The sequence below is a fragment of the Macaca thibetana genome, chromosome 3 (genome assembly GCF_024542745.1).
Source record: "Macaca thibetana thibetana isolate TM-01 chromosome 3, ASM2454274v1, whole genome shotgun sequence".
NCBI classification, from domain to species: domain Eukaryota; kingdom Metazoa; phylum Chordata; class Mammalia; order Primates; family Cercopithecidae; genus Macaca; species Macaca thibetana.
Genome location: NC_065580.1, coordinates 153130942 through 153145825, shown reverse-complemented (window position 1 = coordinate 153145825; position 14884 = coordinate 153130942). Strand labels below are relative to the sequence as shown.

The following is a 14884-nucleotide window of genomic DNA, read 5'->3' as shown; positions in this document are numbered from 1 at the left end:
AAATGATGAAAGGAATTTCATGTCAGGCCCAGGAGCCGCCCACCCTGCAAGACCGTTTACAGATGCCCACTCTGACAGCTGTCTGCAGTTAGCCAGCGTCGGCCGAGGGGTCCTGAGATCTGCTGCAGGCTGCCCGCGCATGCCAACGGCAAGGGAAAAGGGCTGCCTGCCCCTGGGCTTGCCACAGGTGACCTTTGGATGGGACCATTGTCCAGACAGCACAGCTTGTCCCTCCGGAACACTCATGGGGAGTGTGCCTGTGTCTGGCTGGCTGTGTGGGCTCTCGTTCAGTTCATTCCTCCTCTCCAGCCCTCACCGGGCTTGACCCTAAAGGCAGAGGTCTCGAGCACTTGCCAGGGGCAAGCCAGTGGTGGGGGCGCCCCTGCCAGGCCAGGCCTGCTGTGGGGCTTGGTTAGCAGGTCTTCTCCCCACACGCAGGACTTCCTCCCGCCCACTGCCTCTGCCCACAGGCGACCTTTCTCTTTTAAAGGAATTGGGGTACCTTGGTGCCCCCACAAACCCTGAGTTCCCTCTCTCCTTTCTGCGTCCTTTCTGCTTGCCTGCGTGTGCACACAGCATCGTGACCTCTGGGAAGGCACTTCCCTGCATCTGCACACTGTCTGCAGGCGTCTCTGGCCATCCTGGGCTGAGCTGCGTGATCTCGGGTAGCGGCCCCTTGTTCACCCGTACAGGATGTCTTTGGAATTGGTCTCTAGTGTCCTTTATAAATAACTGGTATAAAAGAAGCCCAGGGCGATGGCCTTGCAGAGAGCCCACACTTCAGAGCTGGGCTGGTGTCCAGCGCAAGAAACCTGCGGCCGTCCTGAGCAGGAAGCCGCATCCTGGTTCTGTGAGGCCGTCCTTCCCGGACGACTGGCTGGGGGGCACGAGACTCCGGCAGCCGACAACACGCCCACCTGCTTGGCCTCCCTCTTGTCCTTCCCTACACGGCCCTCTGAACGGGACTGTCTCCCTCTGAGGCCTGCGTGTGACAAAGATGTGTGGTTCTCACCATGGAACCCTTCAGCCCTGCAGTTCTCCTGAAGGTGAATGAGGGCGTCCCGGAGTCCCCATCAGGAGACAGACAATGCCGTGTTCCCAGCGTCCCCAGAGTCCCCACAGGCGCGCAGGTCTCCTGCCTGCAAACAGAGTTCCCAGCCACGGGCCCCCCCGGCACTCCTGGGAAGCCCACGGGGCCGGAGCCAGGGGAAGAGACCGAGGGAGGAGGCTCCAAGACCCCGTGGGTGGGCGGGGGACAAGCACCCAAAGCAGGGACTGGCACCCCTCACATACCAGCACCCACGGGGTCAGGTGCGCCCTGCTGTCTCTGGGGGCCCTGCAGGCCTCTGGCCGCCTGCCCAGCAGCAAGCCCCGTAGGGCACTCCCAGTCAGCCTTCCTGGGGGTGGGCTAGACCTCACATGACCTTTTTTAAAATATGGAAAACCAGTGTAACCCCAAAGCAAGTTTTAGGAGAAAGTGTAATTCCTATTACTCGATCATCTATAATTCCATTCCACCCAGCGCTTTGCGTTTTCTCCCACCGTCTGTTCTGTGGACATGAGTGGTTGTATTCTGCTTCCTCATCATCTAGCAACATTTTTCATCTTCCCGCGCGTCTCGGGGGTGTGGCTGTGCAGTACTCGGCCACACCAAGGCGCACGTGAGCATCGTAATTGGGCGTAAAGATCAGTGTCTCCGTGCAGAGTGGCAGTTCTCCCCCTTTCTGCTGCTACCTTCTGTCTGTCTCCTCCCAACAGTTGCTTAGAGAAGGTCGTTGTAATTTCATAAAACATACTCAATGTAAGTCATCAAAACTCATGTTTAGCAGAGACTTCCGCTCTGGATGAAAATAGCGTAGGTGTCTCCTGCGGGCGCTCCCCGACCATCCCAGGAGGAGGGGTCCCACCGGTGCCGACGCCCTCCCTCTGTCCACAGAGCTGGTCATGCTGCTGGAGTGGTGGTCCTGCACGGAGTGCACGCTGTTCACGGACCAGGCCACGGTGGAGCGCTTCGGGAAGGAGCACGCGGTCATCATCCTCAACCACAACTTCGAGATCGACTTCCTCTGTGGGTGGACCATGTGTGAGCGCTTCGGAGTGCTGGGGGTGAGCGGGGGCCCGGGGAGGGCCGGGGGTGAGCGGGGACCCGGGGAGGGCCGGGGGTGAGCGGGGGCCCGGGGAGGGCCGGGGGTGAGCGGGGGGAGGGGTCCCTGGAAGGCTGGGGGTGAGCAAGGGGGAGTCCCGGGACGGCTGGGGCTGAGTGGGGTGGGGTGGTCCCGGGGTAGGGCTAAGAGTGAGCGAGGGGGGGTCCTGGGAGGGCTGGGGGTGAGTGGGGTAGGGGGTCCTGGGAGGGCTGGGGGTGAGCGGGGTGGGGTGGTCCCAGGGTAGGGCTAAGGGTGAGTGGCGGGGGGTCCCAGGGAGGGCTGGGGGTGAGCAGGGGTCCTGGGGAGGACTGGGGTTGAGCAAGGGTCCTGGGGAGGGCTGGGGGTGAACAGGGGGGACCCAGGAGGGCTGGGGGTGAGCGGGGTAGGGAGTCCCAGGGAGGGCTGGGGGTAAGCTGGGGTTGTCCCAGGGAGAGGCTAGGGTGAGCCATGGGGGTCTCAGGGGAGTTGCTGAGAGTGGCAGGGGTCCCAGGGAGGAGCTAGGGGAGTAGGGGGGTGCCAGGGGTGAGCAGGAGGGCCCTGCAGGGGGAGGTACTGGGTGGAGCAGTGGGGGTCCCTTCAGAGGAGCTGGGGGAGACTTGGGGTTCCCAGGGAAAGGGCTGGGGGAGCAGGGGAGTCCCTGGGGAGGTGCTGGAGAGGCCCCTGGGGTCCGAGTCCCTGAGTGTTCCTCCTGGGGAGTCTCTTTGAGCTGGGCAGTGGTGCCTGGCTGCTTGAGGGGCCCTGGCCCGCAGGGCCTCAGCTGTCCCCGAGCTGTGCCCTCCTTTCTCATCATGGCCTTTGCCTTTGAGATGACCCCACCTGCATCCCCGCAGAACCACTTCCATTAGCTAAGCTGCCTCGGATGAAACCTAAACGACTCCCCGATGCTGGCAGAGGAATTTCGTTGCAGTCAGAGCCCCTTTGTGAGGCAGCACCCCCAGGCCACCCCCAGGAAGCCTGGTACCCTCTGCATCGGGCTCACCCACCCTCCCTGAGGCCCCCTCAGCCAAGCCTGAGCCTCAGTTTCCTCTTTTCTGGGGCGGCCCACTCACTCTCAGAAGCCGAGTCCTCATTCACAACAGACCCCCTGAGCCACAAAGCCGTGACTCCCAGAGCAACACCACGCAGGAGCTGGGTGCGCCGGGAGCCTGGCCAAGCCCCTGGCCTCTGTCTGATGCTGAAGTGCCCGGTGCCCCTCCTTCTCCTCCCTCCAGAGCTCCAAGGTCCTCGCTAAGAAGGAGCTGCTCTACGTGCCCCTCATCGGCTGGACGTGGTACTTTCTGGAGATCGTGTTCTGCAAGCGGAAGTGGGAGGAGGACCGGGACACAGTCATCGAAGGGCTGAAGCGCCTGTCCGACTACCCTGAGTACATGTGGGTGAGTGCGCAGAGCGGCCTGACACCCTGCGTGCTGGGAGGCGGCCACGCCCACTCCTGACGCACCGCTGCCCGCGTCCCAGGCTGGGAAACCCCAGGAGAGCCTCTGCACACGGGGCACTGTTTCCATGGGGCCAGAGCTCCCCATCTGAGCTGCAGGCGTGGAGGCTTCTCTGTTTTTTTTTTTTGTTTGTTTTTTGAGACGGAGTCTCGCTCTGTCGCCCAGGCTGGAGTGCAGTGGCGCGATCTCCGCTCACTGCAAGCTCCGCCTCCCGGGTTCACGCCATTCTCCTGCCTCAGCCTCCTGAGTAGCTGGGACTACAGGCGCCCGCCACCCTGCCCGACTAATTTTTTGTATTTTTAGTAGAGACGGGGTTTCACCGTGGTCTCGATCTCCTGACCTTGTGATCCGCCCGCCTCGGCCTCCCAAAGTGCTGGGATTACAGGCGTGAGCCACCGCGCCCGGCCGCGTGGAGGCTTCTCTTGGGCCACCTCCCTGCTGTTCACCGAAATCCCAGCTCTGACCAGGCCATCCTAAGGGGACCTGGCGGGGGAGGGGCAGGGCAGGGTGCCCCCAGCGAGCCCTGGCTGTGCCTGCCCTGCTCAGTATGCGTCCCCATCCCTTTTTCTGTCCCTTCTTCCTGGTCTGTATTGGAAAATGGGCTGCCTGTGCTGTTAGCATTTCTGGGTTTTTTTTTTTTTTGGTTTTTTGGTTTGTTTTGTTTTAAGATGGAGTCTTGCTCTGTCACCCAGGTTGGAATTCTATGGCGCAATCTCGGGTCACTGCAACCTCCACCTCCCAGGTTCAAGCAATTCTCCTGTCTCAGCCTTCCAAATAGCTGAGATTACAGGTGCACACCACCACACCTGGCTAAGTTTTTGTATTTTTACTAGAGATGGGGTTTCACCATGTTGGCCAGGCTGGTCTCAAACTCCTGACCTCAGGTGATCCACCCATTTCAACCTCCCAAAGTGCTGGGATTATGGGCATGAGCCACCTTGCCAGCCTGCTGTTAGCATTTCTTTTTTTTATTTTGATACGGAGTCTTACTCTGTCGTCCAGGCTAGAGTGCAGTGGCATGATCTCAGCTCACCACAACCTCTGCCTCACGGGTTCCAACAGTTCTCCTCCCTCAGCCCCCGCACCGGGATTACAGGCGCACACCACCACGACCAGCTAATTTTTGTATTTTAGTAGAGATGGGGTTTCACCATGTTGGCCAGGCTGGTCTCGAACGCCTGACCTCATGATCCACCCGCCTTGGCCTCCCAAAGTGCTGGGATTATAGGGTTGAGCCACCATGCCTGGCCTGCTGTTAACATTTCTAACTCACGCTGTGGCAAGTGGATGAAACCCTCTCTGTTTTCACACTGATCAGAGGCTGCTGCCCCGACACACCTTCATGTCTCACTTCTTTCTGGAAAGTTCTTTCTGGAGATCTCTCCTGTGTGAGTGAACATGTGTGATTGGAGTGCAGACTCTGGCCCTAGAATAAAAGAACCTTTCAGTCCTAACCCATGCTGCTCGCTAAAGCAAGATTTCCACAAATTCAGCCACAACCTTTGCTACCTGTCAGAGAGGCAGGTGTGGCCTGGACATGCGCCTGCCCCAGCTGCTCTGCAGGGTGACCCTCTGTCTCCATGTCGATCCTAGTTTCTCCTGTACTGCGAGGGGACGCGCTTCACAGAGACCAAGCACCGTGTCAGCATGGAGGTGGCGGCTGCTAAGGGGCTTCCCGTCCTCAAGTACCACCTGCTGCCGCGGACCAAGGGCTTCACCACCGCGGTCAAGTGCCTCCGGGGGACAGGTAGGCCCCAGACTGCCCGAGCCGGGGCCACCGCTGTGCTCACGGAAAATAGTGATTTCTTAAAAAAAAAAAAAAAAAAAAAAAAAAAAAAAAAAGAATAGTGCATTCCATGTGAAACACAGGAGAGCGAAAGTGAGAAAGGAATCAAGTGAGGGGGTTGGCACCACAAGGTTCCCACGTCAGGTTTTGAGGTGATAAAATGCTAATTCATGAGAAACAATTAAAATAATAAAAAATACATAATGTAAAACCTTATGAAGGGGAAATAATCATTATTATATCCTATTAATCCAAAAGGAGTCGAAATAAAAGAAAGGGACAAAGAACAGAAAACAGCCAGACAGCAGGGGTCAGATAGCAGGGTCCAGACAGCAGGGTCCAGACAGCAGAGGTCAGACAGCAGAGGTCAGACAGCAGGGGTCAGATAGCAGGGGTCAGACAGCAGAGGTCAGACAGCAGAGGTCAGACAGCAGAGGCCAGACAGCAGGGTCCAGACAGCAGGGGTCAGACAGCAGAGGTCAGACAGCAGGGTCCAGACAGCAGGGTCCAGACAGCAGAGGTCAGACAGCAGAGGTTAGACAGCAGGGGTCAGACAGCAGGGTCCAGACAGGAGGGTCCCGCTCACAGCGTCAGTACCCGTGGGAAACGTCAGCCACTAAGTGCCTTCCCCAGCAGAGGAGAACGAGGCAAAAAGAGGGAAAGAAAACTCGGAGAAGAGGTCCCGGCGTGTTCTCCCCAGGACGGGGCCAGGCCCCTGGCATATTCTCTCCAGGATGGGCCGGGTCCCAGGTGGAACCTGCATTTCCCTCTGGCAGTGACCGTGCAGCCGCCCGGGCTGGGTCACCCACCCTCCCGTCTCCTCCCACAGTCGCAGCTGTCTATGACGTAACCCTGAACTTCAGAGGAAACACGAACCCGTCCCTGCTGGGGATCCTCTACGGGAAGAAGTACGAGGCGGACATGTGCGTGAGGTGAGGCCAGACCCTGCGACTCTTGGGCCACCCCCCATACCTTCCTGAGTTTGCACTGGGCAGAGGCCAGGAGGGCGGCTGGGTCCAGGCACCATGTCCCACAGTCCCACGGGGTGGAACCCACACGGAAGGCCCGTCTGCAGCCCTGCCCCACTAAACAGACACGGGAGAGGCCCTGCAGGACTCGTCCGGGGCTCGGGATGCAGGCCACAGAGAGGACACGGAGACACGGGGGATGCGTGGGGAGACTCACCGTTGCCCACAGTGTGTTTTGTTCCTTTGGGGACATCGTTGACCTGGCATTGGGGGCCACCTCCGTCCTCTCCTTCTGCCTTCTTGGGAAGCCCCTGCAGTTCCCTCTGTAAGACGCTCTGTCCCTTCCCGGGCCTGGTCTCAAACCCCACTGGGCTCCATAAGTCTCCTGGGTCCCGCAGTCACACGACCTGGGGGGCATGCGGTGCTGACTTCTCACCCAGGGGTGAAACCCAGGCAGGTCTCTTGGTGGGCAGGACGGGACCCCCTGCAGAGCCTCTGGCCTGAAGCAGCACTGGTGATGGGAGTGGCTTTCTGCTGGCCCTGGCGATGGCAGCCCCAGCACGCGAGGGACCATAGTGTCTGAAGGAGACAGTGGTGAAGGGAGAGGAAGAACCTGTTTGATTTTTTTTTTTTCCCTTGGAGACGGAGTTTCACCCTGTCAGCCAGGCTGGAGTGCAGTGGCTCAATCTTGGCTCACTGCAACCTCCGCCTCCCCGGTTCAAGCGATTCTCCTGCCTCAGCCTCCTGAGTAGCTGGGGTTACAGGTGCCCACCACCACGCCTGGCTAATTTCGTATTTTTTTAGTAGAGACGGGGTTTTACCATATTGTCCAGGCTGGACTTGAACTCCTGACCTCCGGTGATCTGCCCACCTCGGCCTCCCAAAGTGCTGGGATTACAGGCGTGAGCCACCACATTGGGCCAAAGAGCCTTTTTTAAACCCCGTCTTGAGAGTTGGGGCTTCCGTGCTATGGGGCACCAGTCCTGTCCCAATGAAATAAAACAGGAGTGGTGTGTCCAGACCCCAGGAGGAGCCTGGGGCTTGCTCTGAAGGGTACTAGCGGCTTTTCCCCCGGCAGCATGTCTCTTTCCCCACAGTCAGGGCTGTGGGTGCCGCCACTGAGCCATTGCTGCCCTTGGACTCTCCAGGCTTCTCTGGCTTACATAGAAGAGAAAATCCACCCAGAAATCCTATTGACTTAAAGCCCAGGTTGAGGTTGTGACCTTAATTCCAGCATAAATCATCATTTCAGGCAGACTTTTGAGGCACGAAGAAACTGCGCTGGATGGCCCTTGTTGAGCTTGTCAGTCTCTGGTTTCATTCAAGTGTGTGCAGAAAGGCAAGGCCCTCCTTGCCTGGTAAAGCTGCACAGAGCTGTCACTATATGCGTTTCCATATTTGCAGTCCAACCACAGCCTACTGGGCGTGTGTCCTGGTCAGCCTAGCCTGCCCATGGTGGCTACAGGCCCTCTACATTCTAATCGCGAGAACCTGAGCACATACAAATTAAACAAAGCAAAACACACCACCACCCAGTTCTTCTGGCCACATTCTAGAAGGTTTCCAGGAAGGGTTTGTGAACATAAACACAAGCTAGGTCACACTCCCTTCTGAAGTTCAAGGACTGGCTGATTAGAGGCGGAGGCGCTCTTCTCCTGAGCTGGCGTGAGTGGGACTGCGAGCGGAGAGTTCTCTCCCTTATGTGCCTAAAACCCCTGGGAGGGAGCTCTGAGCCACTGTGGACCGTGGAGACTGCGGTGACTGACCGGGGCCCTGGACGGTCCAGATGGCAGGCTGGGACAGGACATGAGGTGGGATAATAGCAGCCGGTGGCCTTGTGCTGGATCCTGGCCACAGCTGGCCTCAGTCATCTTCACGAGAGGAGCCCTTGAGGCACATCTGGCTCTCATCCTTGGGTGGTTAGTGGTGGTCCAAGACTGGGCGGTCAGAGTAGCTGCCCAAGGTCAGCACTGGCCGTGGAGGAGCTGGGCCGCCTGCCAAGCCACACAGCGCCTCCGCCTCGGGTGCCATGCAGCTCCCCACGGAGAGATTTCTCATCAGCCATCCTCCCTGCCGCTGCCTTTATTTTGCCCAATCGTATTTTAATAAATACTCGCTTTGAACTTCTAAGGCTTCAGCTATTCAGGTCACTGACCGCTTTGCTGTTGGAGGAGCAGCAGTGTCCCCGCGCGCCCCTGTGGCCATGCCATCATAACGCCAGGCTCTGCACCACATGGGACTGGTCCTCCTTCCTCCTGCATGGGTGGTGATGCCTGGGGCCGCAGGGAAGCAGGGCCAGTGTGTGCAGGATGGCTGCAGGGCTCTTCTGTCCCCAGGGCTGGCCTCTGGGCTGAGGGCCTTCAAGTGACTTGAGTCAGCTCCAGGAGGCAGATGCTCAGGGTGACACCCTGGGGTGCAGAAAAAAGTAGAATTTTTATTTATCTTTACTTTTTATCTTATCATTTTTAATTCTTATGTTTATATATTTCATAATGTATATAACAGACATATAATAAAACCCGTATGTGGGGTATGTGTGTGTGTGTTCATGTGGGGTGTGTATGTGTGGTGTGTATTATGTATGTGGTACATGTGATGTGCACATGGTGTGTTATGTGTGCATGTGTGTGCATTATGTGTAAATTATGTGTTGTGTGTGTTGTGTGTGGGTGTGGTACGTGCAGTATAGTGTGTATATGTGTGTATAAATTATATGTGTGTAGTATGTGTGTAAAAATTTGTATATTCATGTGGGGTAGTGTGGGAGTGTGTGTATAGCGTGGTGTGTGTATAAATTACATATGTGTATGGCGTAGTGTGTGATGTGTGTGGTGTGCATAAATGTGTGTGGTGTGTGGGGTATGGTGTGTGTAAATTATGTGTGTGTGGTGTGTGTGTTGAACTATGTGTGTGGTATGTGTGTATAAATTATAAATGCATGTGTGTGCAAAATGTGGGTTTGGTGTGGGGTATGTGTGGTATAATGTGTCATTTATACACATGTATAAATTATATGTGTGTATAAAGTATATATGTGTGGTGTGTGTATATAAATCATGTATGTAAAGGTGTGTGGTGTGTGGTACGTGTATATGAATCATATATGTGGGGGTGGTGTGCATAAATTACAAATGTGCGTGTGTGTGTGGTGTGTATATATGAATCATATGTGGGAGTGGTGTGTGTGTGTGTGGTGTGGTGTGTATAAATTAGATATGTTTGATGTGTGTGGTGTGGTGTGTATGACGTGGGACTGTGTGTGTCAGGGACCAGTCAGCCAGCGTGGGCCTCTGGGCAGGCCCCTCCCCTCACTGTAGACAGAGGAGCCTCTGCGCCTCGGTTGTTCCTGAAATGGCGTCTGTGGCAAATCCTCCTCACGCCAGTTGAACGTGAGGCCAACGTTAAGCTGTTTTGGTTCACCGGGACGTGATGTTGTCTTCACGGCCATCTGCTCACCAGTGGGCAGCCGAGCCTTGTGAACCCTGCATGTGTGCTGGTGTGTAGTGTGTGCTGTTGTATACTGGCATTTGCTGATGCGTGTGGTGTGTGCTCGCATGTGGTGTGTGTGGTATGTGCTGGCATGTGCTGGCATGTGCCGGTGTGTGCACCGGTGTGTAGTGTGTGCTGGCAGGTGGTGTGTGTTGAGGGGTGGTGTGTGGTGTGTGCTCGCATGTGGCGTGTGGGGTATGTGCTGGCATGTGCTGGTGTGTGCCAGTGTGTGCACTGGTGTGTAGTGTGTGCTGGCAGGTGGTGTGTGTTGAGGGGTGGTGTGTGTTGAGGGGTAGTGTGTGGCGGGTGCTGGTGTGTGGCGGGTGCTGGTGTGTGGCGGGTGCTGGCGTGTGCTTGTGTCGTAACGAGACTCAGCTTTCACTTCTGATGGGCTGAGGATCCATAGGTGGAATCCCCAGACACCGAAGCTTCGGGTTCCTCGGTTTCTAGACTGAAGTGTGAGGCGCGTGACCCTCGAGCGTGGAGACCTGCCCGGCTGTGGAACCCTCGCGGGTGGACCCGGCAGCTGGAGCCGCGTCTTTGCCGCTCTGAGGTGCGCCGTCGCCCCCTCCTGGGCGCTGGGAAGCACTGCGGTTGCCTGTGGACGGCAGGTTCCTGCCTGTTTGTCTTTTTATTTTTGTTTATTTTTATTTATTTATTTTTTTGGCTTACAACGCAGCGATTTGCTTCTCCCTCATAAAGGTCCACAATAAGCCCAGACGGTGCTCAGGGCAGCCCCGCTGTCCCCGCGTGATGGCGTCGGGCCGCCCTTGCTTAGCAAGGTGACTCTGGCAGCCCGCGGGGAAGAGGCAGCGTTGGGCACCCGCTAAGATGCTCCCTTACGCAAGCGACTTGTGGGAGCAGGGATATGTGTTTTTCTTTTCCTTTTTTTTTTTTTTTTAAGAGAAAACCACATTTTATTTTTGTTAATGTTAAAGTTAATTTTCAATAAAATTTTATATAGAAAATGATTGTTTTTTTTTTTTTTGAGATGGAGTCTCGCTCTGTCACCCAGGCTGGAGTGCAGTGGTACAGTTTCGTCTACTGCAACCTCCGCCTCCTGGTCCAAGCAATTCTCCTGCCTCAGCTGCTCAAGGAGCTGGGATTACAGGCGCATTCCACCACCTCTGACTACTTTTTGTAGTCTTAGTAGAGATGGGGTTTCACCATGTTGGTCAGGCTGGCCTCGAATTCCTGACCTTGTTATCTGCCTGCCTCGGCCTCCCAAAGTGCTGGGATTACAGGAGTGAGCCACCGCGCCCAGCCGAAAATGAATTTAATTTTAATCAGTTTGACTATAAGGCAAGATTTTCTGAATTTCTTATAACTTTCATAATTGTTTTGAATGAAAGAGTACATTCATGTTCTAAGAAAACTCGACTCTTCAGACACGTGAGCCAAATTGTGTTCTCATATCAGTGTGTCTTAAATTTTATTGCTTAATTTATATAAACAGCCTGTTTATATAAATTAATAGCCTGAATAGCCTGTTTTGAATGGTAGCCAACTTGTTCGGATGTGTGTTTTTCTTAACTGCTCAGAGGGAAGGGAGAACTGGGCACCAGTGAAAACAGGTCACGCCTACCTAAAGTCTTGCTGTGTGGCTCAGTGACGGGTGCCGTGGACGTGGCAGCCCCTGAGTCCCGGCTCCCATACACACAGTATTGCTGTTTCCTTAGCATCACTGCTGTAGGCCGGCGCGGCGGCTCACGCCTGTAATCCCAGCACTTTGGGAGGCCGAGACGGGCGGATAATGAGGTCAGGAGATCGAGACCATCCTGGCTAACCCGGTGAAACCCCGTCTCTACTAAAAAATACAAAAAACTAGCTGGGCGAGGTGGCGGGTGCCTGTAGTCCCAGCTACTCGGGAGGCTGAGGCAGGAGAATGGCGTGAACCTGGGAGGCGGAGCTTGCAGTGAGCTGAGATCCGGCCACTGCACTCCAGCCTGGGCGACAGAGCGAGACTCCGTCTCAAAAAAAAAAAAAAAAAAGAATCACTGCTGTAATCCTAGCTGGCGAACTTGGTGTTCTTATTCAATTTTAAAAGATTTTAATATATCATATGTGAGTGGCTTACCCCATCTACTTACTCAAATTCCAACTGACTTTCAAAATAAGAGCTGTGACATGTTACTTATTTAAAATTTTCCAATTAGATTTGTCAGGTAATGACCCTGCTTATCTTACCAAGTAGACATGTCAACTTGTGGGCTGCTAATCCACTTGGTAGATTACGTAGGTAAATAAATTAGCGTCCAAACTGAAATCAGCTCTTTCTTTATTGAGATTAAAATGTCTACATTTTTAATACTTTTCATATTTGAAGCAAGTGGATTTCATTTGTGAAATAAATCTTCTTTGCCTTATGAAAGACACTCTGAGTCATGACTAACTCCAAAGACTGAACATGCTATAAAGGACCAGAACTCTCAGAAGCTCACACATGACCGCCCTTCTCATGGGACCAGAGGCGGGGCCTGCCGGGTTAAATCACTCATAGGCACCCTGGGGTTAACGCTGCCACCATCCCTGCACAGGAGGCCACCTTGTGGCCTCTCGCCGCCATGCCAGGCTGACCGTGTACTCAGGGCGAATGCCTGAAGAGAGGCTCATTTGATGTCTGTTTTTGGAAATTGAGAATGTGAGGGCAGGCGCGGTGGCTCACGCCTGTAATCCCAACACTTTGGAAGGCCGAGGTGGGCGGATCACGAGGTCAAGAGATCGAGACCATCCTGGTCAACATGGTGAAACCCCGTCTCTACTAAAAAATATATATTAAAAAAAAAAATTAGCTGGGCGTGGTGGCACGCGCCTGTAGTCCCAGCTGCTCGGGAGGCTGAGGCAGGAGAGTCACTTGAACCCGGGAGGGAGAGGTTGCAGTGAGCAGAGAGCGCCACTGCACTCCAGCCTGGCGACAGAGTGAGACTTCATCAAAAAAAAAAAAAAAAAAAAAAAGAAATTGAGAGTGAGATGTGATAGAACGAGTGGGGCCCACAGGCCACCCTGGCGCACGCCATGTTCCCCTGTGCCCTCTTTTTAGTGTGAACTCGTGATGATTCACCCTACCTTGAATCTTCTTCATTAAACAGGAGATTTCCTCTGGAAGAGATCCCGCTGGATGAAAAGGAGGCAGCTCAGTGGCTTCATAAACTGTACCAGGAGAAGGTAAGCAGGCTCTGCTCCCGCTCAGCGTCCTGGTCTCCTGAAGAGGCTGTGGAAGGGGCGCTGGCGAGCAGGCAGGTGATACGTGGGAGCTCCTTGGAGGACAGGAGTGACACCCAGGTCCCAAATACTCCTGATCCTTCTTTCATTTCTTCTTCTTCTGTTTTTTTTTTTTTTTTTTTTTTCCTGAGACAGGGTATCACTTTGTCACCCAGGCTGGAGTGCAGTGGTGCGATCCTGGCTCACTGCTGCCTTGACCTCCTGGGCTCAAGCAATTCTCTTGCCTCAGTCTCCTGGGTAGCTGGAGCTACAGGTGCGAGCCACCATGTTCAGCGAATGATTCAAACAATTTCTTTTTGTAGAAATGAGGTCCTGCTATGTTTCCAGGTTGGTACCGAACTCCTGGGCTCAAGCAATCTTTCCGCCTCAGCCTCCCAAAGTACTGGGGTTACAGGCATGAGCCACCACACCTGGGCCCCTTTTCTTAATGTTTGAGAAATTAACAAACTACAGACAAGTATGAAGGGTAACATGATGCCTGTATAACTAGGGCTGGTGACATTTGGTCACATTTGTTTCATTTTTTTTTTTTTTTTTTTTTTGAGACGGAGTCTCGCTCTGTTGCCTGGGCTGGAGTGCAGTGGCTGGATCTCAGCTCACTGCAAGCTCCGCCTCCCGGGTTCACGCCATTCTCCTGCCTCAGCCTCCTGAGTAGCTGGGACTACAGGCGCCCACCACCTCGCCCGGCTAGTTTTTTGTATTTTTTTTAGTAGAGACAGGGTTTCACCGTGTTAGCCAGGATGGTCTCGATCTCCTGACCTCGTGATCCGCCCGTCTCGGCCTCCCAAAGTGCTGGGATTACAGGCTTGAGCCACCACGCCCGGCCTCATTTTCTTATATAAAAGAAATTACAGGTATGTAACAAACATAGATGGTCACTAGACTCCTTGTGTAATAGAAACAAATTAGGGATGTTAGAAGATTATTTTGAAAACCACACTCAGTCCTTATTTCTTTCCCCTACGGCTTGCTCAGCCCAACTTTCCCTTTGTTTTATACACACAAATGCGTGGGGCATTCGCTTTCCACTGTTGGCCCTGTGGGAGAGGAGATAACCAGGAAATCCTCCCAGGATGTAAAAAATACTGTAAATGCATTGATGGGCTCTCAAAGTAAGGGAAATCGGCCGGGTGCTATAGCTCATGCCTGTAATCACAGCACTTTGGGAGGCCGAGGCAGGCAGATCACCTGAGGTCAGGAGTTCAAGACCAGTCTGACCAACATGGTGAAACCCCGTCTCCACTAAAAACACCAAATTAGCCAGGCATGGAGGCACGTGCCTCTAATCCCAGTTACTTGAGAGGCTGAGGCAGGAGAATCACTTGAACCTGGGAGGCGGAGGTTGCAGGAGCCAGGATCGCCCCATCGCACTCCAGCCTAGTCAACAGAGCGAGACTCTGTTTTAAAAAAAAAAAAAAACGAAAAAGAAAATAAGGGAAATCTCCTGGGACTGAAAAGGGATGTGGGGCTGAAACAGGGCCCTGGGCCTGGGGGCCAGCAGCGCCATGTCCGGCTAGTGCTTTCTGCCTGCCCCATCCCCTGAAGTCTCGAGCTGTGATGCCTACATGGAAACAGAAGATAAAGATTTCCCCTCGTTCAAGGCAGGACGTTAGAACCGAAAACCCCACATTATGCTGGGACGCTCTGAGAATCAGGCCCTCAGAAAGGTTAAACTGAAAAGGAAAATTACCCCCCAGCACAGAGAAGTGGCCTTGAAACTTGCCTTTCTCCTCTTGGGCTCAAGAAAGTCTGCCCTGAGAATTCATAATTACAGGCCTGCCCTCCAGCAGGCTTGAGGTTTGAATTTATACAAACAACATAGTTCAGGAAGCACACAGCCAG

The 14884-nt window shown here is 54.4% G+C and overlaps 1 protein-coding gene across 4 annotated transcripts in view; it reads left to right on the top strand.

The window, feature by feature from the left end:
- The window catches only part of AGPAT3 (1-acylglycerol-3-phosphate O-acyltransferase 3), a 123385-nt gene that overhangs the window by 101140 nt on the left and 7361 nt on the right, over positions 1-14884 (top strand). For all 4 annotated transcript variants that reach the window (XM_050784462.1, XM_050784463.1, XM_050784460.1 and 1 more), the window contains 5 exons: positions 1937-2106; positions 3356-3517; positions 5171-5324; positions 6193-6295; positions 12910-12985. In XM_050784462.1, the coding sequence (XP_050640419.1) occupies positions 1937-2106; positions 3356-3517; positions 5171-5324; positions 6193-6295; positions 12910-12985 (665 nt within the window). The remainder of the gene's footprint in view (positions 1-1936; positions 2107-3355; positions 3518-5170; positions 5325-6192; positions 6296-12909; positions 12986-14884) is intronic.